The sequence below is a fragment of the Apteryx mantelli genome, chromosome 17 (assembly GCF_036417845.1).
Source record: "Apteryx mantelli isolate bAptMan1 chromosome 17, bAptMan1.hap1, whole genome shotgun sequence".
Taxonomy (NCBI): Eukaryota; Metazoa; Chordata; class Aves; order Apterygiformes; family Apterygidae; genus Apteryx; species Apteryx mantelli.
The window spans coordinates 2,805,727-2,833,255 of record NC_089994.1 but is presented as its reverse complement, the minus strand read 5'-3'; the positions used below and the strand labels follow the sequence as shown (position 1 = coordinate 2,833,255).

The 27,529-nt window shown below is 53.2% G+C and overlaps 1 protein-coding gene across 4 annotated transcripts in view; it reads right to left on the bottom strand.

Annotated features, from left to right (window-relative positions):
* The window catches only part of OSBP2 (oxysterol binding protein 2), a 164,452-nt gene that overhangs the window by 19,603 nt on the left and 117,320 nt on the right, over positions 1 to 27,529 (bottom strand). For all 4 annotated transcript variants that reach the window (XM_067307370.1, XM_067307371.1, XM_067307374.1 and 1 more), the window contains 4 exons: positions 4,561 to 4,759; positions 2,140 to 2,257; positions 1,855 to 1,921; positions 1,285 to 1,452 (listed from right to left, as the gene is read on the bottom strand). In XM_067307370.1, coding sequence (XP_067163471.1) covers positions 1,285 to 1,452; positions 1,855 to 1,921; positions 2,140 to 2,257; positions 4,561 to 4,759 — 552 coding nt within the window. The remainder of the gene's footprint in view (positions 1 to 1,284; positions 1,453 to 1,854; positions 1,922 to 2,139; positions 2,258 to 4,560; positions 4,760 to 27,529) is intronic.

Below are 27,529 nucleotides of genomic sequence, written 5' to 3'. Positions count from 1 at the left end.
ACTTTGCTCCTCCTCGTTGTGCTGGCTCTGCCTGATGAGACCACCTGCATTCGGCAGTAGGTGGAATTTTTCATGGGCCAAATAAATTGCAGGGGAAAATCATACAGCTCAGTCAGACCCAGCAGAGCTGAGCAGCAAGGTCACATGGGGCTGGGAGGAAGAAGAGTGAAACAGCTTTGACGGGATTTGCCAGCGCAGGGGGACAGGGCACAGCAGCTCTGCACTCGGCTCAAACAGGGATCCCGCGGTGGCCACAGTCCCGAGGGGCTCCACTCTGAGACAGGGGATGTTAGATGAAGGAGCAAGACATCCAGGTCAGTCCCTGGGAACAGTCCTTCCCCGAAGGCACCAGCCATCTCTTGATGGACAGCACTCAAGGTGCGCTCACCTCCACGGCCATATGTGTTGCGTGTACGTACGAAGGTACATAAGGGGGCCCCAACACACCCAACAACTGCAAGACCAAGCTCTGTAGCCTGACAGCTCCAAAACGGACCAGCCAGCCACAGACAGGGAAACCAAGCCACGGTAGCCGCATCCTGACCGTCAACCCAGAGGGAGTTGGTGACACGCTCTCTGTCCTGCTCAGGGTCTTCTCTGCTACCACAGCACCCAGCTCATCAGTAAACTAATTTAGGAGCAGCTCTCCAGCAGACACCACCAGTCAAGAAGGACTTCCCCAAACTTTGCTTCTTTCAGACCTCGGGCACCAGCTGCCTGCAAATGTCTCCTCAAGGCTTGTTTCTTCTGCACACCCTCCCCTTGCACAAATGCCACCCCAATTTTGAAAGAAATAAAAGACTATCCCCCTGCACCCTCCGCATGCCCTGGTGCTGTTCTCCCTCCTGTGCGTGACTCTATGGGCCTGCAGGCACCACTCACCCAGTCTGTCCACTACAAACCAGTCAGGCCAAAAAAGCCTTTGATCTTTAAGCACTTTCTAAGAGTCACTCAGATATGAGCTCCTGACACCGTGGTGCTCTACGCACAAAGCCTGGCCTCTGAAGGACAGGGTAGCTGGTCTTGCTGCTCTTCACTTTTGGCTGATACCTGCAGACACTGCATGTTTGCAGCTCCCCTGACTGCTAGCAGGACTGGCCATAGCCCACAGTCCCTGACCTGAGGAGCCAAAATCCAGATCCTGTGTGTGGCAAAGAGTCATGCCCAAACCGAGACCTCAGTTCAACGCTCACATCACGGCACTACCCTTTCTGCAGGCCCTCAGCACCATCGGCTGCCCGGCTGGCACCAGGCTGGTGGGGCAGCTGCGACACGCTCACTTACAGGCATGGGGATCTTGGACAGTTCTTTGCCAATGCAGTTTTTCATGATACTCCAGAGGTTAAGGCTGTAGTTGGGTTTGTCAGGGATGCGGGTCCTTCTCCTTTTCTTTGGTAGGAGATCTTTGCAAGTTGATTCATTGTAGCTGGTTTGATTGGAGCTGTCAAACACCTGTGAAAGCATCAAAAGAAAGGCAGGTTTAAGCCAGACTCTCCCAGCAGACCCAACCAGAAACTGCCAGCTCCTGGGACTCCAGCTCTTGGACACTGCTCCCTCTCCACTCAGGGCACATCAGCTTTGCTCAGTAGAGGTCAAGTAAGCTGTGTCAAAAAAGTAATGTGGTAACTGTCCCCCTTGCTTGGTCCTGCTACCCCCAGGAGGACGTTTGAGGTGTTGCTGTAAGTTCACTGACATCTCTCCCACCACGGCTCACACAGCAACCAACTCTGCTCCCACCCTCGAAGCCAGGCAGGGAACCGCATGGAGAGTCCCACAACCAGCTTCCTCTCCAGCTCATCTCCCCTCATGCCATCACACCGAGTCCATCCCTCCCTCCCTGCACGACAGACTCACACTGTCCTCCAGGTTCCAGTCCTCAGGGTGACCCTCACTGGCCCCGCTCAGGTTACTGCCAGAACGCCTGCAGGGAAGAAAGTGCCAATTGATAAATGTGAGGAAGGCAGACAAAAGTGGTGTGCAGCGCCACACAGCCACCACCACCCAGGACATCTCCCTGCTCCACTTCGGGGTGCTGCTGGGAAGGCAACAGGGTGACGGAGGCTGTGCTGCGGGCATGACGAGTGGATGATCAGCTCACGGTGAGCCAGACAAGTGGCCCTGGAGTGGGGGGGATCGTACCTGTGGTGTTTGGGGTCTGCGGTTACTGTGATAAAAGCTGGTGCATCCTCCATGGCGTCAAAATACTCCGTCTCCTCATCTTCATCACTGGCTTCTCCTTTTGTGGACTGCACACTCCCTGTTGACACAAAGGGTCCGAGCTGCTCAGCTCACTGCTACCCCTCCGGCAGGATATCCATGCGTCCCACCAGCACGCACCACTGCTGCCATTTCTGCAATCCCACCTCCTCCTGCTGTGTGTCCCCCTCAAATGCTGGCTCACTTCACAGCCTCGTCCCTCTCTTCTCCATCCCGCTCCACACTGCTGAGAGGCCGCTGGGCTGATTGCAAACTCCCGAAAGCAAGAATGTGCCCAGGCAGCCTGAGTCTCTAATCTGGGAACACAAGACTCCTCTGCTGTGGTTGGGAGCACCTCCAAAATACCCTCAGCCTGACTGAGCCAGACACAAGCATACGATGCGCGTGTCCCATCACATCTAATATAGCTCCCATCCCAGCACCAGCATGTCTGCCTGGAAATCCGGGTAGGATTAAAAGAAAAACAAGTCAAGTGTTTCAGGTGTTGCCCTGAGATACTTCCTGCCCTTCGGGCTTCCCAGCCACACACTTGTAAACATTTCTCTTCCCCACTGCTGTGGAAGAGATCACTGCAAAGATGGGAACTGTCTGCAGCCTGGTCTGCTCTCGCAGCCACAGCAGAAAAGCAGCCCTCCCATATGCAGTTACCATCCTGTGCCTCCTGCCGCAGCTGCAGCCTCCCTTCGCCACCCCTCTTGCTCCTTCACCTCTCTGCAGACCCCACGGGGACCCGAGTGCTTCCCCTCGACTGTCACTGCCACCCCGTGCACACGGCCACCTCGCAGACCTTAAACCCAGCTGTTTTGGAGGCACGGGGTGCCTACTCCTGCCCTGCCTGCTGTGCTGCTGCCCTTGTCCTCCCTGAGCAGAGCTCCTCCTTGGGCACTCGCCTGGCTGCTCTCCCTCAAAACCATGATTCAAGCAGCCTCTCCACACAACCAAGCAGCCAGGACCATGCAGGGCCTGTGGGGAGAGCTGACAGCCCCTAAAGTACCTCATTCTCCAAGCAACTGGCAGCCACAGCACTGCATGGCTGTGCCTACTGCTGCTCTTACCTGCAGCCGCCTGCCCTGCTTGGCTACCCCTGCCTGTCACCTTGACTTCAGTTCACATTACAATGCAAGGTCTGAAGATGGACAATGTCCTCCTCCATCACAGAGCTCAGGGACATTGGTCCTGCTCAGGGCTGCCGGGTGGTGCTGCTGCACCAGCAAGGAGGGACGACGATGCAGCCGGGCTGAGCTGGGACAGCCCGGCACTGCGCAGGCTGCGCGCAGGCAAACAGAGAAAGTGGGACGCCCCAGCCTGCAGGCTCCGGCCATCTCACTGCAGTGTCCCGTGCTGCTGAGTCGTTCGCTCGTCTTCCCGGCATGAAAAGGTCACCTCCTTGCTGGCATCATTGCTACGTTCTTCTTGCTTGGAGGTAAATTGCCAGAATAGCAAGGTCACCTCTCGCAATGGGGTCTACGGTCAGGTCAGACGGGATTTGTGCCTTTGTCTAAACTGATTTAACCTCTGCCCACCCCAGCTATGATGTACGGCACGTTGGGAGGCATCAGGAATGAGGGCAACACAAGGCACCGCTGTCATCCTCTCCAACGACAGCTATTTTCTCCCTTAGTTCAAGTTCTTTAAAAATACGGCAGGGCTCTACTTACAGTTTTCATTTACTAGACTATAACTACTGCCTTCCGTGTGGAAGGAGAGGATTTGGCACTAATATCAGAAGCCGTTAGATTTTATTGCCCGCTAAGTCCTGTGAACAGCAAACAAGCTGTGATCCCCGTCTCCCCGCGCAGCAGCGCAAACAGCAGCGTGAGGGACCTGTTGGTTGCCTCTGAGTGACAAACCTGCCATCCGGTAGCCAGAGATGCACCTACGAGTCAGAGTTAAGGCCATTCAAATATTCCAAAATACAGGTGGGCAAACAGGTGTGGGGACACATCCTTCTCCTGCACTGATGTCCAAAAGCCCAGGGAGACACAAGTCCCCACGCAAGAGCAGCACAGCAATTAGAGATGCTTCCAGGGCTCCCATGGGAGCACACCAAGGGTGAGTTGCGTTAACACCTCTTCAAAGGGCACCGCTGCCTTTCAACCAGATTTTACTTAAGAAAAAAAATCACGGGCACACAGGGCTTGTGCATCCTTCTCATCCCAGCTGCTGCCCTCCAAGCAACCCACCGGCAGCAATGGGGTGGAAAACCCATTTTTCCCCTCAGTCCCTCTGGCTTCCCCCCAGGGCTCTGCCCCGTAGCCGTGCTCATTGCTGGCTGTTGAGCATGAGGCAGTTGCCCAAAGCACCCGGCGCTCCCACGCTGGCCCCCGTCCCAGCAGCACTCACCCTTGGCAGTGTTGGTGATGCCCGCGCCCCCCGAGGACAGGCCGGGGGCTCCTCGGCAGGCTCGCTCCAAGCTGTTGTGCTGCTTGGCTAGCTGCTCGATGGTCTCCTCCAGGCGGATCCTCTGCTCTCGCTCATACTGGAGCGCCCGCTGCCATTTTCGACTGTGAGTTTCAGCTAAGTCCAGGAAATCACGGCAAGCCTAGAGGAGAGGCAGGAACAGGTAAAGAGCTGGTAGCAATCACCCTCGCAACCCAGGAACTCGTCACAGAGCCGGGACTGACACATTTTAATTCCCAAGCTGGCTCCCCGCTACTCCACCTCCTCCTACGCTGGTATCGCTGTTTTAAGAAGCGCAGCCCCAGAGCTTTGCACGATCCCCGTGTCCCTGGGGCTAAGAACAGTATAACTCAGATCATCCGAACCTTCATCATCTCAGCCAAGGTGGCCGCAATGCCGCAACGCTGGGGTCCGGGAAGCCGTCGCTCTGATGCGATGCCCCATCTTCCACAGCAGCCCGACAGCCCACCAAGCGGGTTCAGCACAACCTCCGCTTCCCATTCATGTCCCCCTCCCCACTGCTGGCTCTGATAGTGGCCCCCGTCCCAGGGAACCCAGATTGGGCTTTCACAAACTTTAGCCAGCCCTTATCTAAGACAAGCAGTCTGGGAACACAAGCAGCAGCCCCAGGAGATGCAGAGAGGCCAGACAGGATAACGGGTCCCCAGGTGACACACATACATAGTTGCAGAGGTTCAGCTGGTGAGCTGGAGAGCCCTTTCCTCCAAGGAAACAGAGCGGGAGGGCTGCCCAGGTCCTCCACAGAGCTGCCTGCACAGCCCAGGAGATGGCGAAGGGCCAGGCCTGTCCCCTGCAATGCATCTGTGACAGCCGAAAACCCTAGTCTTTCTGCGCTGTGCCCTTTTCAGGAGGGTGGGACGAACCAGACAGGGGGACACGTACATGCATGCTCAGCACAACAACAGACAGAGGGCTCAACAGCCCTGTGCCTGCCCTGTGCCACCAGGAATGGGACAGCAGAGATGCTAGGACTGAGGCTTCTGCGGTTGCACAGGAGAACTCCTTGGTGGCATTAATCCATTACCACATCAACCTGATGCGGGTCTTTACAGCATCCAAACACCCATAAATATGCTGTGACAAGGCACTGCCAGGCTTCCTAAAAACTCCAGCAGGGGCCAGAGGAAGGCCAGGCATCAGTCCCAGCCCAGAGTGATCAGAAGTGATTTCCTCCCAGAAGCAGCCTGGAGGTGCATGGGAGACTCAAGACTGCTCTCTGCCTCATCCCCTGCAGGAAAGAGGCTCCGTTTAAAGTCAACCCCACTGCTTCTTTGCTGACATTCCCCATTATGTTTAAAAGTGGGAAAATGTGATTTTTACAAAAATTTTACAGGAGTTTGGAAGCAGACTGGCATCTCGCAGGCAGAATAACTGTGTTTTTGTATGGGAGATGATGTTCAGCTAGCTCCATCACGTTACTGTACAAAGTAAAGAACATAACATACCTCTCAATAAAAAATGCTGGCCCAAACAATTGAAAACAATTTAAATGACTACAAAGGGAGTGAATTTTGCATATCTGACAGATTTCTAACCATCAATAGGACCCAGTTATTTTCTGTGTTTCAATCTACTTGGATTTCACATAAGATTCATGTAGTTCTTTGCACTTTACTCAGAACCTGGACTGGCAGATTTCACCTGAATATCTAGTTAGTGCTGTTCTCCATGCAAGCACCAGGCTCTGGGCTTCAGCTTCCCTAAAGTATCCTGATACTACCAGGATTTGACCACGAAAAGATCTGATTCATTAGTTTTTTGTGAAACTTTTCCTTTAGATAGGAGCAGAATATGAGTCCAATCCATCTTAAGAAATTCTTCCTTTAAAAACATCAGGAAAGAGTCACCAGGAAAGTAATAAGGAGGTACAGGTTTTCACGTTTTAGATGAAGCAGCACAAAACAGAGGGAATTAATACCCTAACACATGAAATACGGGGAAATATGCTGGGATGAGTGCACGTCTTTGATTGCATCCTGAGCACCAGGTCCCTTGTGAAGCCACTCCCAATTTCACATAAATGAACTCCCCATTCCAGGGGAAGAGGCAGGGACAAAACTTAGATCAGAGAAATGAAGGGCGAACGTGACAAGTTTAGAGCCGCACTTGTAGTCATTACCTACATACTCTGTTCCCATCTGTCTATTGGAAAAAATCAGTGCAACTCATCATATTTGTAGGGATTTTTTACTTTCTATTCACCTCTGCTGTCTCCTGCTTCCTAATATTTGCATCAAGGACTGGTAGAGAAGGACCTGGCCCTACGCAGACTTATGTATGCTTAATTCCACCCCAACTGCAATCTCTCGGCAGATTTCTGTAGGATCACTCTGAGCATCATGCTGGCCAGAGTGAAGTTAAATTTACAGGCTGCATGTTCTCGCAAACCTGCTCCTCTTACAGGTGTGGACTGGTATATTTAAACGTCCCCAGGGTGAGCAACAGCATACATCATTATACAGCATCATTAAGGCTCTCTAACCGGATGCAATCACGTGCAGTTTTGCCAGGCAGAAATAACTCAGCTGAAAAACATTTGCAAGCTCTGAACATGGGTTTGTCCTATGGCCTTCGCTTCTCGGCCTCTGCATTTTCATTTGTGGCCATCAGTGATGCTAGGAAGCAACTCAGAAGTACTGCCAAAGCTATAGAAAGATATGTATCTACTCCGCCTCAGTAAATATGTCCCTGCTAGCACCATGTCGAAATGCTGATAAGGCTGTATCACCCATGAGGAGAGGGTGGAAATCGCTGCCTCATGGTGCAGGGCTGAGAGGGATGAGCAGTTTTAGTGGCACTGACCAGTGGATCAGCTCAGCTGCTCACGAATGAGGATGGAGCACCCCAACGCCCTGCTCCTTCCCCACACCAAGGGCCAGGCTAGGCTCTAGGCTGGGATGCACCAACCCTCACTACCCCGCTTTCCACTGAAGGCAGGCAGGGAAGTGCAGGGCACCCCATCAGGTCCGCCAGTCCTGTTCCCAATCCCATAGCCGTATTCCCATCCTCACTCTTGTGACATCCTCCAGTCCCTCAACTGGACGGGGACCATCCAGGTCCTCCTCAAACGAGCACAGACCTCATGGGGCTGCACGGATGGGCATGGGAAGGAGACGCTCCTGGGAGAGCAGGGTGCCAAAGGGCATGGCCAAGGGTTGCCAAAGCTCTCCTTGCTCCTGAGGAAAGGCTAAAAGACTGGACTGCAGATTTCCAGGGCGCTTCACAAAGCACCACATTTTCATTTCATTTTCCAGCAGCAGCTCAGCTCCTCTCCTGCACCCAGAAAAGTCACATTTGCTAGCCAGCCAGCAGCCACAGAGCACGCAGTGAAGGCCCACGGGGCAGATGCTGCATTCCCCAGCCTCAAGCTGAAGTCTCTTTCCAAGAAAAAGTCTTTCTTCACTCTTGCGCTTTTCTGAAGACCACCATCACTGGTTAAAACTAAACTGTAGTCCAAGCTGGCATGCTAACTTCTTTTATTATGCTGATGTATTGCGATAAGAGGATGATACCACATTGGCAAGTAATCAGATAGTGGCCTTGACCTTCGCAGCCAGGGAAAGCTCATTATCTGCTCTGAAGGGCCTGGCTCTGCAGTCAGAGCACACACTGCTTGCACAGAAATACCCATTTCAGTGCCACTCCCTGGAACATAATACGGAAATTGCCAACTGTCCCCAGCTCAGGGGGTTGAATGCTTTCAAATGATGCACTAGGACATCACCTGTAATTATCCTGCTGCAATTAAATGCAGTTTTTAAGATTGTTATGGGAAATGGAATGTTTCTGGTATAAGAGTAAATTACAGATAAAGGAAGTGATTACAGATGAGCTACGCGAAAGCAGACTTTCCAAGCACTTCACGAGGGAGCTGGAAGCCCAAAGGAAGTAGAGGAGAAATCTCAGGATCAGTCAATGTCCTAAATAAGAACTGTAACAGATAAAACTTTGGGTCCTCCCGTCCCAAGGCTCCAGAGAGTTTTTCTGAGGATCCACGCTACTCCTGTTACAGAAGGGATATCTGCAGAGTGACTTCATCCATATCCATGTCAAAAAATCCATGCCATTGAGAAGTGGCCATCAGTGCTACACACGCTCTCCCTCACATCTCCACCAAGCCAGGCCTGAGTGCGGCCAGGTCTGGAGGTTTCAGGAAGGTCCTGGACAGTCCTCATGCTGCCAAATCTGCCACCACAGCTTTACAGGGTGCACGAGACGCCGCATAGGAAGCCGCAGGACCTCCCCGCGGCCTGAGCAGCAGTCTCACCTGAGCTCCAGGTTGGGACGATGCTCCTTGCAGCATCCCGCAACTTGTGTCCGCATGGATTTATGGGATGACAGGGCATGAGGAGGACAGGGGAGATTTTGGGTAAGGGGAGATGCCTGAGCCTGCCACCGGCCTCCCCAGGACTCTCCCTGTGGGGCCATGAGGCCGGAGCTGGGAACGAGGCCATGCCCAGGAGCAGATAAAGGGCTCCATTTTCTTCACACATACCAAGCACTGTTCACTTGCACAGTTGCACAGGGGGGTTTATTTCTCTGCCCAGCCCTGGTCCCTGCAAGAAGCTTGCCCTGACACTGCTCAGCCTGACCAGGAAGCCTGTGCTGAGCCCAGTTCGAGGACCCTCCTGCCTCAGCAAAGGGTAACCAGAGCCATCCCATCCTAAGAGACACTAAAACTACCATGCTCAATATCTAACGAAGCACACGGACACACCAACCCTGCCAAGAGCAGCTGCCTACAAGGTTCAGGGCTTGGGGGCTGCATGTCCTACGACCCAAGCCTGTGTCCAAAGAGCAGCTTTGCTCACAGCCAAGGTTTCCTCTTAACCTGCCACTGTCCCCAGCCCACCGCGTCCCACAGGTCCTCACCAGCCAAAGGCAGCAAGGCCATAGTGCCACTGGTGGATCCTCCCTAGGATGACAGTCTCCTGCCTTCCCCAACGAGCCAGTACAACCGTGTGCAATTAATGTCACTCCTGTCTGGCCCGTTTGAGGTTTTAAGCAAATGCCCACCACCCGCTCCAGATGTGGGTGCTGCTTCTAAGAGTGGGGGATAATTCAGCTTATTAGAGCACTTTGGGTCCTCTGGAACCATGTGGAGATGGAGCATGGAGGATGTCGGACTCCTTCCTCCTGTTCAGGAGACAGCAGCTGCTATCAAGCTGTATTTTTCTCACAGCCCCTGCCACTGCAAAAATTGGTGTTTTGATGTATTTCTCTTTCTTATGTTATTTGCTTCAAACACAAAGTATTCATAAACTGCATAAGCGCCGTGGGAGAAGGAAAGGATAGCTGCTGGCAAGTGTCCTGTGAGAGCTGCTGCGTGGGGTGTCCCTAAGCTGGGAAAAGCACAAGCCTACGAGATATCTATTTCAGGAGATCTGCGACACCAGCCCTGCCCTGGCAACGCTCCTTGATGGAAACTGGAGGCTGAAGCATTGCAAATGGCTCCTTTCCAGCTCCAAGATGCAGCGGAACAGGATTAGAAATTGCAGCTTGGCAAGACAGCCCATGGGTAGGCTCTAACCCAGCGAGGTGACGGCAGCGAGCAGCCTTCTTGACCCGCAGGAGGCTGATGGTGCAGAACCAGTTCAGAAGTTTGTCAGGAAACAGAAGGGTTGGAGCCAAGTCTGCCCTTCCAGCGGGGCTCCAGAATGGATGTGCAACCAACACAGCCAAGGTTTGAAGCCCTCCGTGCATGTCCCTGCTGCCCACCATGGGGGTATTGCACTGTCTGCTGACACCAATGCTTTGGGCTATTGCTGCAGCCAGGACACAGACTGGATGGTCCCAGGTCTGCTCAGAACTGGCAATTGTCATGGTCATTTATTTGAAGACAAGTGATGCTGTGCGAACGCTAAGAAATGTCAGAGGCAGTAACAGAAGAACATCCCAAGACAAAGGTTCTCCAACCCCAGACCTTTAGTTGTGAGCATCAGCTTAACAGCCAAGCAAATTAGCGTTATTAATCTGGTTTTATAGCAAGGTGGTGCAGAGCGTGAAAGGCGACTGCAGCTATGGATGCTCATCAGTCTGTACAGAGAGACCTGATGGGAACTGCTGACACCCCAGCACAACTCATCCTTCACTCTTGGATCACCCCCCTTCCCTGTTTTTACTGGATGAGTATGGAGTGAGAGAAAGGCCTAGTGGTTAGGGCCCTCCTTCTCCCCGTAGCTCCGTGTGTGCCTGGCAGACTCCGTTCCAGCATCCAGGTCCTCCACAGACCCCAGCAACCCCAGAAAGTCATTCTGCCTTGCAGAGGTAACAGCATTGCCTGGCCTGCAGCAAGGGTGAGCTCAGCAACTCAGTCCTAGCCCCTGGGTAAGACTGGAGGTGGCAGGTTCCGCTGTGGCTTCAGGGACAGGGGGCCTGGCCCCCTCCAATCCCTCTTGAAGAGCAGAGGAGCATCAAAGAAAAGTGACTGAAACCAGCGGAGCCTCTCAAAGGAGAGTCTTGTACTGTGGGCCAGTGCCAGGGTACCACCTTCACATCCCAGGCCCTCCTGAGGTCTCAGTCTGCAGCCTTCTGCCCACTGTGCTGGGCCTGATACTGCTCTCACAAACACCTTTTACACCCACATCATTCCACTGACCTCAGTGGCAGTAGTCCCGATTTATGGAGGTGTAAGGGGGAGCAAGGCTGCTCCCTGGTCCATAAGGAGCAGCATCTTGGCCCCTGGCTGAAGAGATGCTCTGAGCTCCATCCTTCGCTCAGACCACGGCCCGCATCCACTGCCCTGCAAGCAACTAAAACTATCTTCTGTGGCCACACCTCGGCAGTGAAACCAAAGTAAATCCAGCACCCACCCATGCAATTCCTCCCCTTTCTCAACCTGACTGATCACCGTAGGACCTGAGTCACCCCACCTTGCTCCCCACCCAACATGTCGAAGCCTGTCCAGGACAGACCCCAACAGCACCAGACAGACCTTGCAAAGGCAGCGCATGCCCTTACATGTCCAAACCCCCACCACCGGACCCCAGCTCTGCAACCACCTTAACCAAGGCTGCTCCTGCTATTCCCAGCCTAGCTGATCTCCACAACCACACACTGGGGAGACTCACTGGAATGTTACGTTAAAGCTCCAGCATTTGGTTGCAAGGGCTGCAGTGCCTGTTTGAGCAAGGAGCAGCAATGCCGTGCTGATCTTTTCCTAAGACAAAGAAACATGTATATTAAACACTGCTGTGCTATGTGATGGTCTCCGCGGCTGGAGCCCTTCACATCTGTCAGAAGCAATAATTAAAATACTGCTCACTGGAGCCTTCCACTGAAGGACATGACACGACTTTCCTGCACTGACAGCTGCCCCCCAGATGTGGGTGCTGGCTGGGGCGGAGGGCAGACTGCACCCAGCTCTCCCTTTCCCTGAGCACCAATCGACTGCTTATCAGCAAAACCAGCCCAGACACACAGATCAGCTTTCCTTTTGCGAGCACGCAGAGTCCCAACGCACTTCGGCTGCCCAGGCAGATCTGCAGGAACATTTAGTAGAATGCACAGTGCAATTGCAACAACACTTACTTTTTTCACAGTGCTTGTGTTAGAGCTGCAAATGTCCAAAGAACTTCATGCTTTCCCCATGCACTATCTTCTGCTTCTAGCAAAACTGTAGTACACCGCCTCCATCCCCCCAAGACCCATAAAAAGACTTGTTCAAGGTACCACACCTGGAGCTGTACAGCTAATGGACAGAGACGGCACACCAGTGAGACGTGGTGCTGCTCTACGTGGTGGGACACACAGACAAGGACAGTCCACATCGCCCAGACAAAACAACTCCAGAAGGAGAAAACTGTTCACGAGATTCCTCCAGGGGCAGGTCAGCCAGAGACCTGGCACTTTAGAAATGCAGCCCGGATCCCCTGCTTTGGCCTGGGAAGATTTTGCTCTTCCTGAGCAGCCACTCTCAGTAACATTAATCAGTGGCCAAATGCTTTTTCCAGTCGGCTGAGCACTGTTCTCACATCTTTACCGGCTCCCAGGGCTGTTCAGTGCTGTTACGGAGGAGACACATAGCGCTCCATGCAGATGGCACGAGCCCTCCACGCCCTGCCAGCAGCACCAGGCAGAGGCAAAGAGAACAAGGCAGAAATGCCCTGGAGAGGGTGAGGAGTCACTGAACAGGGTGAGAAAGGGACCTGGGAAGAGGTGGATGATAGGGACAGAAAAAGGGGTTGGCAGCAAAGGGCGAGGAAGCAAGAGTGGGGGGAGGAAGGAAGGTCAGGAAGAGAATCTGAAGAAGGAAGAGTCCCAGGTTCTCCGGCACTGAGGGTGGAGGCAGGATGGTGCAAAGCAGGTGCAGGAGGAGGCTGAGACAAAGCCTAGAAGAGGTTGAAGGAACTGCAGGAGATAATGCCCAAGAAATAGCTGGAAACAGCAGGCTGAGTAGCAGTAGCAGGTGGAAAGAGTGAGGAAGAGTGCAATGATGAGCAAATGGGACATCAGAGAAAAAAGGAAAAAGAGACCAACGGCAACAAAGTGCAGGTCAGGGTGAGTGAGAGAGAGGATGGCCAGAGAGCAGACTGAAAGCAGAAGGGGAAAATGGGAGAGAAATCAGCAGCGAGCAACTCTGCAAGGGTGAGGATGGGGAAATGCCCCGTCAGCACAGCTGTGGAGAGGACAGGGCAACCATGAGGGTGAGGCAATCCAGGCAGCAGCAAAGGGGACTGAGGGACAAGCCCAGGATGGACAGAAAGGGATCTGAGAGTGCTTGTATGGCCAACAGGAGAGCAAGAAAAGGGGGTCAGGAGAATGGTCCCAAGGGAGTGGGGAGTGAAGGCAAAGGAGAGACAAGGTCAGAGAGGGGGGGATGTCCTGCCAGGTTTGGGGGAAAGTTTGTAGGAAGATGGTGAGATCCTTTTTAGACAGCAGATGCTTGGGAAGGGGAGAAAGGATGTTCCCTGAACACAACAGCACAGGAGCAGGCTCAGCATGGGAGAGGACCCGGCAGGAGTCAGCAGGACCATCAGATGGTCTCCACACATCTTTCTCCATGCAGGCATGCTGAGAGGCAGCAAAAGCTGAGGAGACGGGAGGAGATCAGATGGGTGAGAAGACAAGAGGCAAGGAGAAGCCTTAGTCCCAGTGCTTTTGAGCCCAGATCCTCCTACCAGCAGACTCAGCAAGGCCTTTGCGACTTCACCCGCAAAGCTGCCAAGGATCAGGACCACAGATGACGCTACAGTGCTTCAAAACTACAGTGCTTCAAAACTACAGTGCTTCAAAACTACAGTGCTTCAAAACTACAGTGCTTCAAAACTACAGTGCTCAGATCAGCAAGAGGCACATAAACTACCTGCTCCAGGATCTTTCAAAACCCATTAAGCTCTGGGACAAGGCTTTCACATGTGCAGGAGCTAACACACGGGGCCCCAATTTCTGATCACTCCTTTGCAAACGAACAAAACGATTCAGGCCGTTACGCATTGCTGCTGCCACTTTGCTCACTGCTAAGGCTCCCAAGAGGCTGAATCCAGGCTGACATATGCGGATTGGCAGGTCTAACAGGTTGGGGGGTGAGGACTTTGCATGGGAAGGATTAGAGGGTTTTTGGAGAAAAGAGAATCTGCAATGTCCCCTGAGGACCAAGGCAGAGACAGGCTGAGCACCGCAGGCAGAGGATCCTAAAGGTGTCCCAAGGGATGCAGTCAGAAAGGCTGCCGTGGCAGCAGCAAGCAAACCTTAAATAATCTCCCAAATCCACATTTACCTCCATGTGCTGCGTGCCAACACTCATGTCTCCTGACTACTTCACATCTGCCTCAGGCCAAATCCCACTGCTGTCGCTCTCCAAGCTGGAGCAGGGACACTGGCAGCTGCCTCCCTGCGCCTGGAGCGCTGCCAGACACGGAGGGGCTCCCAGGGCAAGCCCGGCACGCGAGGACCACAGACAAACTGCGGCCCAGAGCTCGCATGAGCTACTAGCTGGCAGGCAAGGCAGGAGGGCTTGAGCCCGTGCTGCACAGCAGCTGGGATTGCTGGCGGCTCTATCAAGCTTCCATTGCAGAAAGGGACAAACCCCTGCACAGCCCAGGGCAGGATTTAACCCTTGGGCTGTTCTAATGGCAGCTCTACCACCATGTCAAATGAACCTCCCCTTCTTCCCCTCCCCAGGAAATCCTCTCCAAGCAGCAATTTTGACCAAACTGGGAAGGGCTGGCTCCTTCCTCATCAAATCCATGCACGACTTTATTTCAAGTTGCTGGTACAGAGTCTACCTGCCTCACCTCCCAGGAGCAATGGAGAAGCTTCCAGGTGGCCTAGTAACAGAGAGGGCAGCAAAGCTTTGGGGGCAGGAGGAAAGGAAGAGCGTCTTTTGCTCCTCCACAAAGCAAAGGCCTCTCCAGACTCAGTGATTCTGAGGGCAGCAGAAGGGACTGCTTTAAGTAAATAAGACTTCATTTTAGGCAAAATCCACCAGCTCCGCAAAGCTGGCAAAAAGCAGGGCAAAGCAGGCCAGCTTATTAATGACAGCACAGTCACCAGCCCACAAAAGGAGCCTCCTGAAACCACTCTCCCTTCCATCCAGACCTGCTTATAAACTCCACAGGGCTGCAGTGCATTAAGCATTGCTGCTGCTTGCAAAGGTGACCGCCAAGCGTCTCTTCCATGGCGTGCTCAGGGATCTACGGCACCAAACACACCGTTAGCAAACGTGCACTCGACACCACAACAGCAACCTAGCAAAGGAAGACAAGCACATTAATTGCAAAAAGGACTTTCAGTCCTGCCCTCTGACTGTGAGAGTGCGGTGATTTCCTTGGACGTTTGCAAGAATCAATGCCCGCACTCTGAGCAACAAGACAGAGCCTGTGAGAAGCCCGTCAGCGTATCCTCTTGTGCAACATTTCCTCCTGCCAGACGTCCAGCGCAGGAATCAAGTGGCCATTGCACCCCATCTGGCAAAGCGCAGTGGCAGCTGCAAGGGGTCAGTGTCAGAGCCTGGGCACTTCACTGCTCTGCACTGGCTCCACGGCTGGCCAGGATCCAGAGCCGGCAAAGTGACTCGGCGCCCTTGTTGCTAACCTGCTGCCTGCAGAGAAGTATCTGAGGCTCAGGAAGTCCCATTACGTAGGTCCCGTAGATGGTGCAGAGGTGCACGAGCCAGCCCCAGGATACAGATGATGCAGGATGAGAGCAAAACATGCCGCACAAAAAAGGGAGCAACTTTCCTTAACAGATTTGCTAAAGTTTCCCTAACTTTCACCCTCCGGGCTGAAAAAGCTCTTTGAAGTGTTTGCACCACAGAGAAGCCCCGACACATTGCCGGGAGCTGAGATGGGCCATTCTCACTGACCCAGTGGAGAGTGACCCAGGTCTGAACAGAGCCGGGAAAGTCCACAGTGAAAACATCTGCAGCTCCCCACCCGGGGGGGTGTCTTTGCAGGACATGGCACCACCCACAGGCTGGATGACCCCCTCAGCTTCTCCCACGCGGAGTCACACTACGTGGAGCCAGGACTAAGTCGGCCCCTCCAGCCCCTGGAGCAAGAGTCAACGATTCTTGCCATAACTCAGCTGTCCGCTCCCATGCCCACCAGCGAGCCCAGATATTCACTCTCCTTCTCACAGTGGGAGGCAGTGGTGCAGGCAGAAAACCATAAGCCCAAAGTCTGCCCCAGCAAAGCTGGGGGCAGCCCCCAGGGAAGGATCCAGCCCAGGCAGAAGCAGGTGGAGGTGCAGCTCAACATGTGCCTTCCTTGCAGGAACCAGAGGGCAAGACAGGCTGCATGTGGGGACACAGAGCTCTCCCAGCACCCTGCAGTCGTGGTAGTGTCAACCTGTGCTGCAGCCGCATGCATCGGCCCCAGTGTCCCTCATACCCCAGGCCCCAGGACCCCCACACTCCAGCCCTGCCCAGGGCACTTCAGCAGCAACAGCAGCGCTGCTGCACCTAAATGCGCCGGGGCAGCCAAGAGGATTTCTTTCCTGCTGAAGTCACCCATGAGCTGCCCCCCTGGGCTGAGCTGACCCTCATCGTCCCCATTTCAATACCTCTGAGCGCCGGCCCGCTTCGTCACCCTCCCTTCGCAGGTCACGGCCGTTTCGGGAGAAGCCAGGGAGGCTGAGCGGCTGGGAAGTCGCCTGCCTCCACCAGGGGCACGTCGCATGGCTGTTACCTTACCTCAAAAAGGCAGTGGAAGCACCAACAGGAAACCCAGACCATCCGCGCCACCACTCATACCCCTTGCTCGGCTTCCTGCATTTCAGCACCTCTCAGTGTGCTGTACCATTTCATCCCAAACAGCGACAGATTTTGCAAACTGCTTGGGACAACAGCCTAAGCCCTGCAGAGCAATGGAGCAGGCAGCTCGTCATAGCGCTCTACGAATGCTTTCATTTTTAAGCCTCCCTGCTCCGTCAATGGCTTTAAACTCTAAAACTCACAAGAGAGCCCTTTTCTCAAGCGTTTGCCTTCCGAGGCTGCAATCCTCCTTCCACAGCATCAGCCGTCAGCGCTCGGACCCGTGTCAGCCAGTCTCCGCCTGTGACGTGGGCCCAGCGAGAGGGTGACAAGTCCTGTCCAAGCGGAGGTGTGCAAAGCAGGCGGATTTTCCCCGAAAGTGCTGATCTCACTCTGCTGAATGCACAGGGCTCTCAGCTGCCTAGCTCAGACCAATACTGCCATGAATTACCATGAGGCGAGGGGACATGAACCCCAGGCTAAACTTCAGTGTCCCAGGTCATTGCTCCTTCATTCCATTAATCCCTCACAGATTGGCACAGCACTTCAACACTGAAAACAATTGCATCCACTGAGCTTTCTTGGAAACAATGTCTTGAAATCCAGCTTATAAAACACTTACAGGGTGATGGCTAAATTTAGTTACAGATGAACCTGATCTGGATTGTGAGCAAGACATAGCCACAAATCCATGTTACATTTGCACAGCCCTTTTCGCAAAGGTCAGTGGACAAGAGGCTCAATGATGAACTAGGTATGTACTACAAAAGAGACTACAAAGCCAGCCTGTAAGCTGAAAGCAAACAGAAAGCAATTCCCAAATGAGCCACATGACCTGGGTGTCAAGGCTAAGTGTATATGAGGATATGGCCTTCATACAGATACAATCATCATCTTCAGCACAGCTGCATACCTGCATCTAGCAAAGAGATTGCCCAGGCCACAGTTTCCCACCCACTACTGAGCTCGGGGGAGACCCCATCACATCACATATGCCAAAGCCTCCCAGGCGCTGCACTAAACTGAGCAATCACTGCCCCACCACAGCTGCTGCATTTTAGCAGTGTCTTTGTTTCACAGGTGCAGTGCCTGGATTTTCACCTCTGGTGCTGTCCGAGGGGGTATCAGGACATGCGCTGACTCCTTCCCCTTTGCTGGGCACCCAGTCTAAAGTCCTGCTGCTTCACCTAGATTTGAGATGAGGACAATCTCCTTTCCTATCCCCACTGACGCCAAGGCCAGAGGCAGGAGCCTTAGCAGGAACACTGATTGACGTGAGAAAAGCACCCGACACATTTGCTTTCCAGTCGCCACCGCACCATTTTACATGCAAGGAGGATGCCTGTTTCTCCTCAGCCGTCTGTTCCTTGGGTGCGTCACAAAGCTTGCCTGCATGCAAACAGTGACAGTGTCAGAAAGCAACTGTTTTTCATGCCAGAAATAGCCAATCTAAAGTCCTTGATTTCTGCTGGGATTTCATTCAGCCATTAAAAGTGACATGGACAGTTATCCATGCAGCACGCAAGCTGGGGCAGCTGTTCCTTTGGCCTTACCCCCATCCAGGAGCAACACACTATCCTACAGATTGTCACCACAGTGCGGGCTCCGCTTGACCCTCAACTGTGGGCCATTCCCTCATGCACCCATATTTGCAAAGAGAACTCTCCTTGCCCAGGTGAGAGCCTCTGACCACCATGTGCTGTCCCAACCTGTCTCCAGTAACAGTCCTCTGCAGCACTGATACACAGCAACAAACACATTAAAGAAATCCCTAAACCCATGTCCAGGGAGGGAGATCCAGCTTCTCCTCATTTGCAGAGGAGACACAGCACAACGTGCCACAGCTTTTGCTGCAAGGCAGTAGCTGATCAGAGTCCAAAAGTCCAATTGCCAAAGTTGCAGCCTGGAGCTCACTCTTTGAGACCACATCTTTTCCTGGCACTGACACAGCACAGAGTCAAGGTTTGAGAACACTGGCCAAGATGTTCTCAACTTTGCAAGCAAGCGTGTTTAAAAAAAGAAGAGCAGCCCTCCCAGAGAAGATAAGGCTAAGAAGCCAGGCCGCTTAGTCATCACTGAACGTCTCAGCTAGTGCTTACAACTCGTCTTTGCAATTCTGGCAAATCATCAGCAACTAATGATAAAAGGAAGCTTCATCCATCTGCAGTACAGGTGCAAGGTCCTGAGGGGAAGCCCACCCAGTACTACCTGTGACCTGGTAGCAGAAAAGATGGAGATCTCTTCTCTTCTCCTCCAGGGGTAGAACAATTCATACAGGGGGTCCTAATTCAGTGCTGGATGATGGGAGCATACATCACTGTAAAGGCTGAGGCTTCCACAAGGACAAGGAGGCAGGAGCCAAGGTGACTGGTGCTATTTGCCCAGGGCAGGACTAGGAGCCTTTGCATTCATCTTCTCCAGGTAGGATTGGGAAGAGGGGAGCAGGGCAGCTCTATCCCAGGTGCAGCGTGCAAGCAGCTCTCATGGCCTGCCAGAGATGAGACCCACAAGAGTGTGTCTGTGCGGAGAAGCACCACGGAGGTCCCTGCAAATTATCATGGAGAAAGAGGCAAGATGCTGCCGAGACCCTGCCTCTGAGGAGGAGATGCAATGCCACGTTGCCAGCATTGTGATCTACGCTAGGGCCCTGAAGCAGCAGCAAGCATGGGCAAATTTAGCAGATTTCACACATTTGTCATGGCAAACAGTCTGAAACAAGCTGTGAAATCTGCTAAAAGGAATGTCATCAAAGTCCTGCAGAGTATTTATACAGCTGAAAACCATCATCCCAGGTGACCTATGTCCTGCCAGGTGAGAACCTGACATACATGAGCAGGTTCCTCCGCTCCTTCTTGTGGAGAACCGTCGTCCACCTTCCAGAATACACAGCAGCAATGCTCCCACACTGTCTTCAGAGCCTGGGATCTCATGGGGAACAGATAGTCAGTATTAGATACACAGAACAGAGAAACTAACTTAATCAGATTGAAAGTGCCGACTGCTGTGCCGAGGCAAACGATCACATCAGGGTGTGCCAGATTTCTGCCACTGGGCTCTGAACCACAGGGGATGACAACAGCCTCGCAAGGCTGCTCTCTCCAATGATTTCACCGCCTCCAAGGAGATACGCCTCTGATCGCCCCAGACAGGTACCGAGGGAATGCATTTAAGCCTGCAATCTGACCTGCCCAAACAGTCCCAGAGGAACGGCCCCCACGAATCTAACCACAGGAGCAGGGTTTAGGGAAGGAAAAAATCTACCAGGGAAGCACAGACTGCTCTGGGGAGCGACATTTGCTGCTGGCCATCTAGATGTCTCCTTTGACGGCACAGGAGAAGAACCACTTCATTGCCCAGAAGCTACATAAGAGAGGGAAATGGCCAGATGTGTTCAATCATCTCTTTTTCTAAGGTGAATTATACAGCAAGAGCTGTTACCTCATTGATTGGAGCAAAGAGCTTCTCCCCATTCTGCACGTGTCTGGTGCGTCAAAGATAAGCGCTCACTTCCTTCCTGGATTCATCAAACCTAGGGACACATCTGCACTGTTGCTTACCAAAGAAAATCCCTCTGAAGGGAAGGCAACTTCTGATTCGCTTCTTTAGCTAGGTCCTATAAGCTTTGAACTCATTAACACCAGGTCAGTGCTCCAGTCACACAGCATGAAATAGAAATTAGTGATTTGTATTTAGAGCAGCAAGATACGCACAGCATTTGCACCAAGAGAGGATTAACTTCTTCCTCCTACTAAAACACTCTGATCAGGAACCTAAAGGGAAAATACAAGGAGCGCAAAGAGGGAAGACAGGGGCCAGTCTGAATCCCAAGATCATCTTGCATAAGCAATCAAATTGCAATGAGACGTGATTTTGAGTCTAGTCATCCACCACGATAGCGCTGTTACAATGCAGTCACCCAAGGGGCCTGAGAACAGCCTGTCTGGATGCCATCAGAAACAGCGACACAGAGAAACATCCCTATCAACACAGGCTGCTTAAATGACAGCAAATCTGTACGAAATCCTTGGAATGACCCTCAGCCTGCTCAGAAGCATCCTTGCTGCCCAAAGCAGAGAGGACACAGGAACTCAGAGAGCCACTTTTCCCAGTGGCAGGTCTGTAGGACTGGTGGCAGGAGGAGAGCCTGGAAGGTGGCACTGGACTGAGCCCCTCGCCAGGTCAAGACAGTCGTTCATTAGGAGCATGAGTGTGATCTGGCCATGAAAACTAGAGATCATACAGGATAATGGTAATGATAATCATGGTAAACTAACAGCTGGCACACAGAGAGAGGAAGTGGAAGAGATACCACCAAAAAGTAAGGCAGAATTGCATTAAAAACCTGTGGGTGCAGAAGGTGTGGTTCAGATGCTGAAAAGCATCCCACTCCCTGCTGCTTTTCTTTCCATCCTTCTAAACTATACATCGGAAGGAGGACTGGATCCAGGGGAAATGGATGCCACAGAAATGCACAGACACAGGAAAGCTCACTAATGCCCCAAAGAGGAACATAAAGACACCACAGCACCATGTGGTCCACCCCACATCCTGGTGATCTGCAGGCACACACTGCACACTGCTAACATCAGCATCTCAGGAAGACCCCAACTAGTGACCCAAGGTTCCGGGCAGAATCTTGCTCCCAAAGCTTCTGCGGGTCCCATATGAGTAGGTGACTTGTGCCCCAGCAGTGCCTGTTCCTCTCTAGGGACTATGACGGGAGTCCAGGGGGGCTCCCTAGAGAGTCAGGTGGAGACATCCAAAATCAGGTGGAAGTCAGATCTGGACTCACAGGTTGTCTCCCTGTGAGTTTTACTCACTTACCGTGGTATTTTGGGCCATCCACCTAAATGCAGTAAAGACACTAACCTTCCCCTCCATGAGACAGGCCTCATGAGAGCTTAACTAGCCTCAGCGGGGGCTGGTTGGAAGAAGTCTGAGAGTCAGCTGAGGCTCTTGGTTGGAAATGTGCAATGTGACTGCAAAACAGTGTCTTCTGTTGCTTTGTCACAGTACACTGCAATGGCCACTGTCCTGATTAATGGGCTAGCAAGTTTAAAATAAAAGCAATTTTACCATCGTAGATTACAAACCAACCCTGAAGCTACGAGACAGTTCTTCTGTATTTGCTCAAGTCATTCTTGGGGAGCCAAGGCAACATTCATTTATTTGGCTACCCATCTACTGAACACATTTTGTCTGAGGCATAGCTCCTCAGAGACTAACCCATCCCAGGTCCAAACCAGCAGAGGTAGTCCAGACAGCCCTGGCACTACGGCAAGAGCCTGCCTGCAGTAAGCACTGTTACGGATGTGTAATCCACCCCCTTGCAATAAAGGGAGGATTAGAATGGCAACAGTGGCAAATCCTTCAATACAGCTGGGTTAACAGAGGCTCCTTTAATCTGTTACCCAGGCAGCATTTATGTAGGCTACAGAATCCATAATCATCACACACTAGGCACGATAAAAGGAAGTATTCATTACGGTTCTGAAAAGTGGCATAAAGGAGCCAGCTCCTACCATCAGTGACGCGCCGAGCGCTGCAGAGGGGCCCAGCCTGTCCCGCTGCGGAGCAGTGCGGGGGCCGACTGCTCGTTTCGTTTACTAACACAGCCCCGGGCACACTCCCTTCCTGCCACAGATCCCAGGTCAGTGGGTGGCTGACGAAACGGTACAGCAGCATATGGAGAAAACTCGCAGCACGTTGCCTACTGAAAGGTGTCCTGGGGGCCTTTGCCCCGACGCCACCACCATTCATGGGCTACACACCAAAGCAACACCAGCAAGGACCTTTGGCATGGGGCAGTTGCAGGGCCTGGTTACCAAAGCTTTGCTCTCCAATGGAGAACCAGTGAAGCATTTGCTTAACACTTCCATGCGACAGCAGCAGCCAGCAGTGCTATCCAAATTCAGCCCCAAACCTGGGGGACAGAGGGAGGCACCCTCTGATAGCCATGCCAGAGGGCTCAGCTTGGCACTGCCGCTGCACTGCACCGTGCTGGGGACACACCATGGCAGGACAGAAGATGCACTGTGAGCTCAGACGGGACTTTCGCACCTCACACCGGGAAGCCCCACAGAGCCCGGCTGCCAGGGAGCCCAACGCTCCTTTGTGGAGTTTCACTGCTTTTTTTGGGGAACATTCACTTCTTTGGCTTCTCTCTTCGACATTCTTACCTGCTACTTGGCTTCCCTGCCGCACACTACCAGCAGCATGGACTCTGTTCTCCACGAGTACAGCCCCCTCCCTGGAAGCTCTGCTCCTTGCACAGGCCTCTTCCCCTTTCAAGATGTAACTAGAAGAGGCCACTGGAGTCGTTTCCTTCCCCTTTGCTTCCCCAGACCACCAAAATCATTGCAGCAGCGTGGGGACCTTCATATGGAGCAGGTCTGCAAAACAGCAGAGTCAACAGCACCAGAGCAGCAGGTCTCAGTGCACTGCCCCATCACCAGGGAACTGATACCCCAGAGAAGAAAACCCCTGCTGCTCCCCAGCTAGACTCATTTCAGGGGCACGGGGCAACATCTCTGCCTTCCCCTTGGCTTGCCTTGCCTTTTGAGGAATCCAAAATGCCTTTACGGTTAAAAAAAGTTAAGCCGGGTTGTCTCATCATGATGCTGCTTATTTCCACTCTTACATTTGTTGAAACTCTGTAAGGGAGGGAATGCGGTTTCTGTGCTGGGCTCTTAGAGCACCTGGAGGCCTGATCATGGCCCTAGCGCACTGCGATAGCTTTCTGCAGCAAGTGGCTATCACAAAGACAGATTTAATGAGGTTCTTGTCTGACTTTACTTTGTCTTTTCTCATTCACCTGATGGAATGAACTCCAGAATTCAAGAGCTTCGGTCCCCAGCCCCATGGACGGCGGCTGTAACACCAGCACGTGACAGCTAGCAGCAGGGTTTGCCAGTGGGCAGCCCCAACTCCGCTGGCTTTGTAACCTGGAGGAAGTCACTTCTTTCTACACCTCGGTTTCAGCCTCGTGCAACATGCCTACCCACACTGTCAAGCTTGCAAACTGCTCTGCAGCTGTCCGATGAGAAATCCTGGATGACCAGTAGTTATTTTTACAAGCAGCTCATCCAGCTGAAGCATACCCATTACTCCACTCATCTCCAACACTGACCAGCGGAGGTAACTTCTTCCTGGGTAAATGTGTGAAACAGCAGTGCCACCATCTCAGGAAACCATCCTTTGAGAGGCACTGCAGGAAGGGAGACCCAAAGAGACACGGCACGTGTCACAGTGCATTAGCCTGGTGAAGAGCCAAACAAGGCCTTTGCAACACAGCAACGGGCAGAACCAGCAAAGGGATTAACAACACAGCGATGTGTCGCTTTACTGTTAGCCTTTCTGTGTCCCTGTCCTGCCCTGAAAGCATCAATAACCACTGTGCACAGCAACAGTGCAGCTGCCTGCACAACTGCAGCGCTTGCTACGGTTCAATCGTGTCTTATGGGTGGTAGCCAGATTCACATCCTAGAAGAGCAGACAGGGTATGGAGAGGACTCACCTTGCTACAGCAGGTGCGTTTTTTGGAACCACCTGGCTAGCCTGTCTCCCAATTCTGCAGAACTGCTAACACCATCCATTTTTGACAGTGTCACTCCAGTCTCTTATCTGCTAACCCCACTGAAAAGTAACCCTTGTTATACAGCAGCCACCTGGACAGAAACGTTCAAAACGCTCCTCAGAAGCTAGACTAGAAAAGTTATCAACGCTGAGCCCAGAAACCAGGCAGGGCAGAGCTGTCTGGTGCAGGGAGAGGCATCTTTGGATATGAGTTGCAGAAACAGCCCCCATCTCCTTCTAGCATGAGTCTCTGAGGGGAGCTTGCAGGATAGAGGCCAAAGCCTTCTGGAGGGCAGGTGAACACGGCACCCCTCTGAAACACTGCGTTTTAGAAGGGAGCTGGAATAGGAAGGCACGTGCTGTCCCACTGCTCCCCAGGTCAGGAACTCAAGTCATGGTGAGGACCGAGTCATCTTCATGACTTTCATGAGGAAGTCATCTGCAGGAGCATCAGCTGGAAGCCCCCGCCGGTATGTAGGCTCCCTGGACATGTATGAAGCATGAGCACAGACACTTCCAAAACAATCTGGCTGGGTCAGAGTCTGGCTGTGTACGTCCACAAGTGGTGATGGAGGGTGGGACAAAGCCAGCCTCCCCCAGGTCCCCGCTCCCCTACGTTGCTCAGCAGGCTGCCTGGGAAGCTCCTAGTGCAGAGGAAGCTGGGGAACTCCCAGAGGGCTGCCCGGGGCAGAAAGCAAGCTGTAAGGACTCAGCAAATAATAGTAAAACCATGGGGAAGGATGATGAGAGGAACTGGGGGATGTCAGAAAAGGGGAAGGCGCTATCTGTCTAGACAGATCTGGTCAGATATACCCTCTACTTATATCTTCTAAATTAAAAAAGCAATAAAGGATGTTTCTGAGAAAAGTGCTCTGCCTAGAGGTAGCTTAGAGCCCAGGAGAAGGACTCTGCACCTCCACTCTCTGACTAACAGTGCCAGCAGCTCTCCCGGAGCCCAGGGCCGCGCCAGGAGCTGTACACTTGGGGACGGGTCCCTCAGAGCTCAAACAAGTCCCAGGCCACCCTTTCGCCCAACAGCAGGGGATTGGCAGCAGTAAGCACCAGGGTGATCTCGCGGCTCCACTCCTCCAGCCCACCGCCCGGCCCCAGCGGCCTGTCCTGCCCCAGGCAGGCTCTGCGCAGCCACCTCGCAGGGCAGCACCATCTTGCCTCCTTCCCCGAAGGCTCGGGAGCAGTTCTGACCATGCCCTGGGCTCCCCTTCTCCGACAAAGCAGGAGTCAAGGAGACCACAGCAGAGCGGGTCAAAAAATAAATCAGCGGCAGAAAACTGGGGCAATGCACCCCGGGGAAGAAGCGCCTCGTGACAGCCAGGCACGGTGCCAGATTGCAGGGCAGACACAGCCGCTCAGACCCCTCGCTGCGGCTTTCTCATCTGACGAGGATTACATTGGTGTTAGAGATTTAATTTCGAGGCCATGAGATTTCTGGGTCTGAGACATGGTTTTAGATGCACTGATTAGAGTAAATGCCACAGCGCAGCACTGATAATTATAAGGGCCCCTTTTCAGAGCAGGCATGGAAGAATGGGTCACCACTGCAACAGTGTCACAGAGGAAGGGAAATCCTGCCAAAGTGCAGGGCTTTGCTTTGATTTTACGCACTAGGATATCTGCGTGTGGCCGCAATGGGTGACGGCGCGGCAACCCCCATCTGAAGCTACTCTAGGAACTGAAGCTGGTGTTTGCCAAGCGCAGTGCCTGAATTAACCCCTGCACTGTGGGGATGCACAGGGTGAGGGTTCCCCCGGGATCCCGCCAGCCCCTGGGCAGCCCCACGGGCCGCGATGGGCTTGATGAGGAGCAGAGTCTCGGCAGGCTCTCCTCATCCTCAGAGTCACCCAGGGCAGCCCAGGACACAGGAAAGGAAAGGACACTCCGAACTTGCAAGTGAATGGAGAAGCTTCACTCCTGGCACACGCTAGGCTGGTCTGGCTCATGCCTGCTGTAGCACCCCGGATCATGCAGGAGGTGCGGTGGGACACGCAGCATGGAGGGGAGCACAGAAGCTGCCCACGGGACCAGCTGGGACACCCACAGCAGGGATACCTGCCCTTGCCAAAAAGCGCTCCAGCTGGCACATGGCAGCAAGACTGCCTGCAGGGAGAAGCACGGGACGCAGCCAGGCCCATAACCGCCAGATCCTATGGAGCAAACCACAAGCACGAGGCATTCTCCTCCCACAGGCAGATGACACAAAGAGGGAGATGTGCTACAAGCAAGAGCAAGCAACTCGACACTGCCGTTTCAGAGGATGCTCAGTCCCATTTCACCTGAGCAGGAGCACACCGGCTGAGCAGCATCGGCCAGACCTTGCCACCCACCTCCGAGCAGCCCGTTCCCACCTGGCACCGGATGGAAACACCTCCCCAGGCCGGCAGCAAGCTCAGCACAGGAATCCAGCTGGGTTTGCGTCAACCCAACAACCTTGCTCTGATCATGACTGCACTACCTTAAAATGCGCACAGTAACCCCAGTGTCTAAGCACATTTGCCTGCCCGGGGAAGTGATCCTGGGGAAGTTGAAGCTACCCGAAAGGGCCTGGCTGGAGAAGCGCTGACGCAGCCCTGCGCCGCTCAGCCGCAAATGCTGACAGCAGCTCGTCTCTTCTGTCGGAAGCAAAGAGGGAGCCAGCAGCTCAAATGTGGACAAAGAATTACTAACGGTGGGCAAGAAAGCACCAGCAATGGGATCTAGGGCCCATCAAAACATCACTGCAGCCCTGGCTACGCCACTGCCTATTAACTTCAAGCAATTTTTCATTCAAACATCCAGACACATACAGTTGTCTATGAATCACTGAAACAAGTCATTAAAAATTACACCCGGGGCCAGAACCTGCTCTCCGCTGCTCAGTGGGGAGTCTGGAGCAGCTCGGAGCATGTGCTCAACATCAGAGTCTGGTTTAATATTGAAATAATTTTCAAGCTATAGATTAATCACTGGGAGTTGTAATGCCATCACCAAGGGAGCACAGGAGGCTTAGCATTTCATTAAAATAGCGCTGAATTTGTGTGCCGCCTCCCACGCAGGGTGCTCGGGGGACTGCAGGAGGGCAGCCCACGAAGGGCCCTGGGGAAATGCTCCCTGCCTCTTGCAGCGACG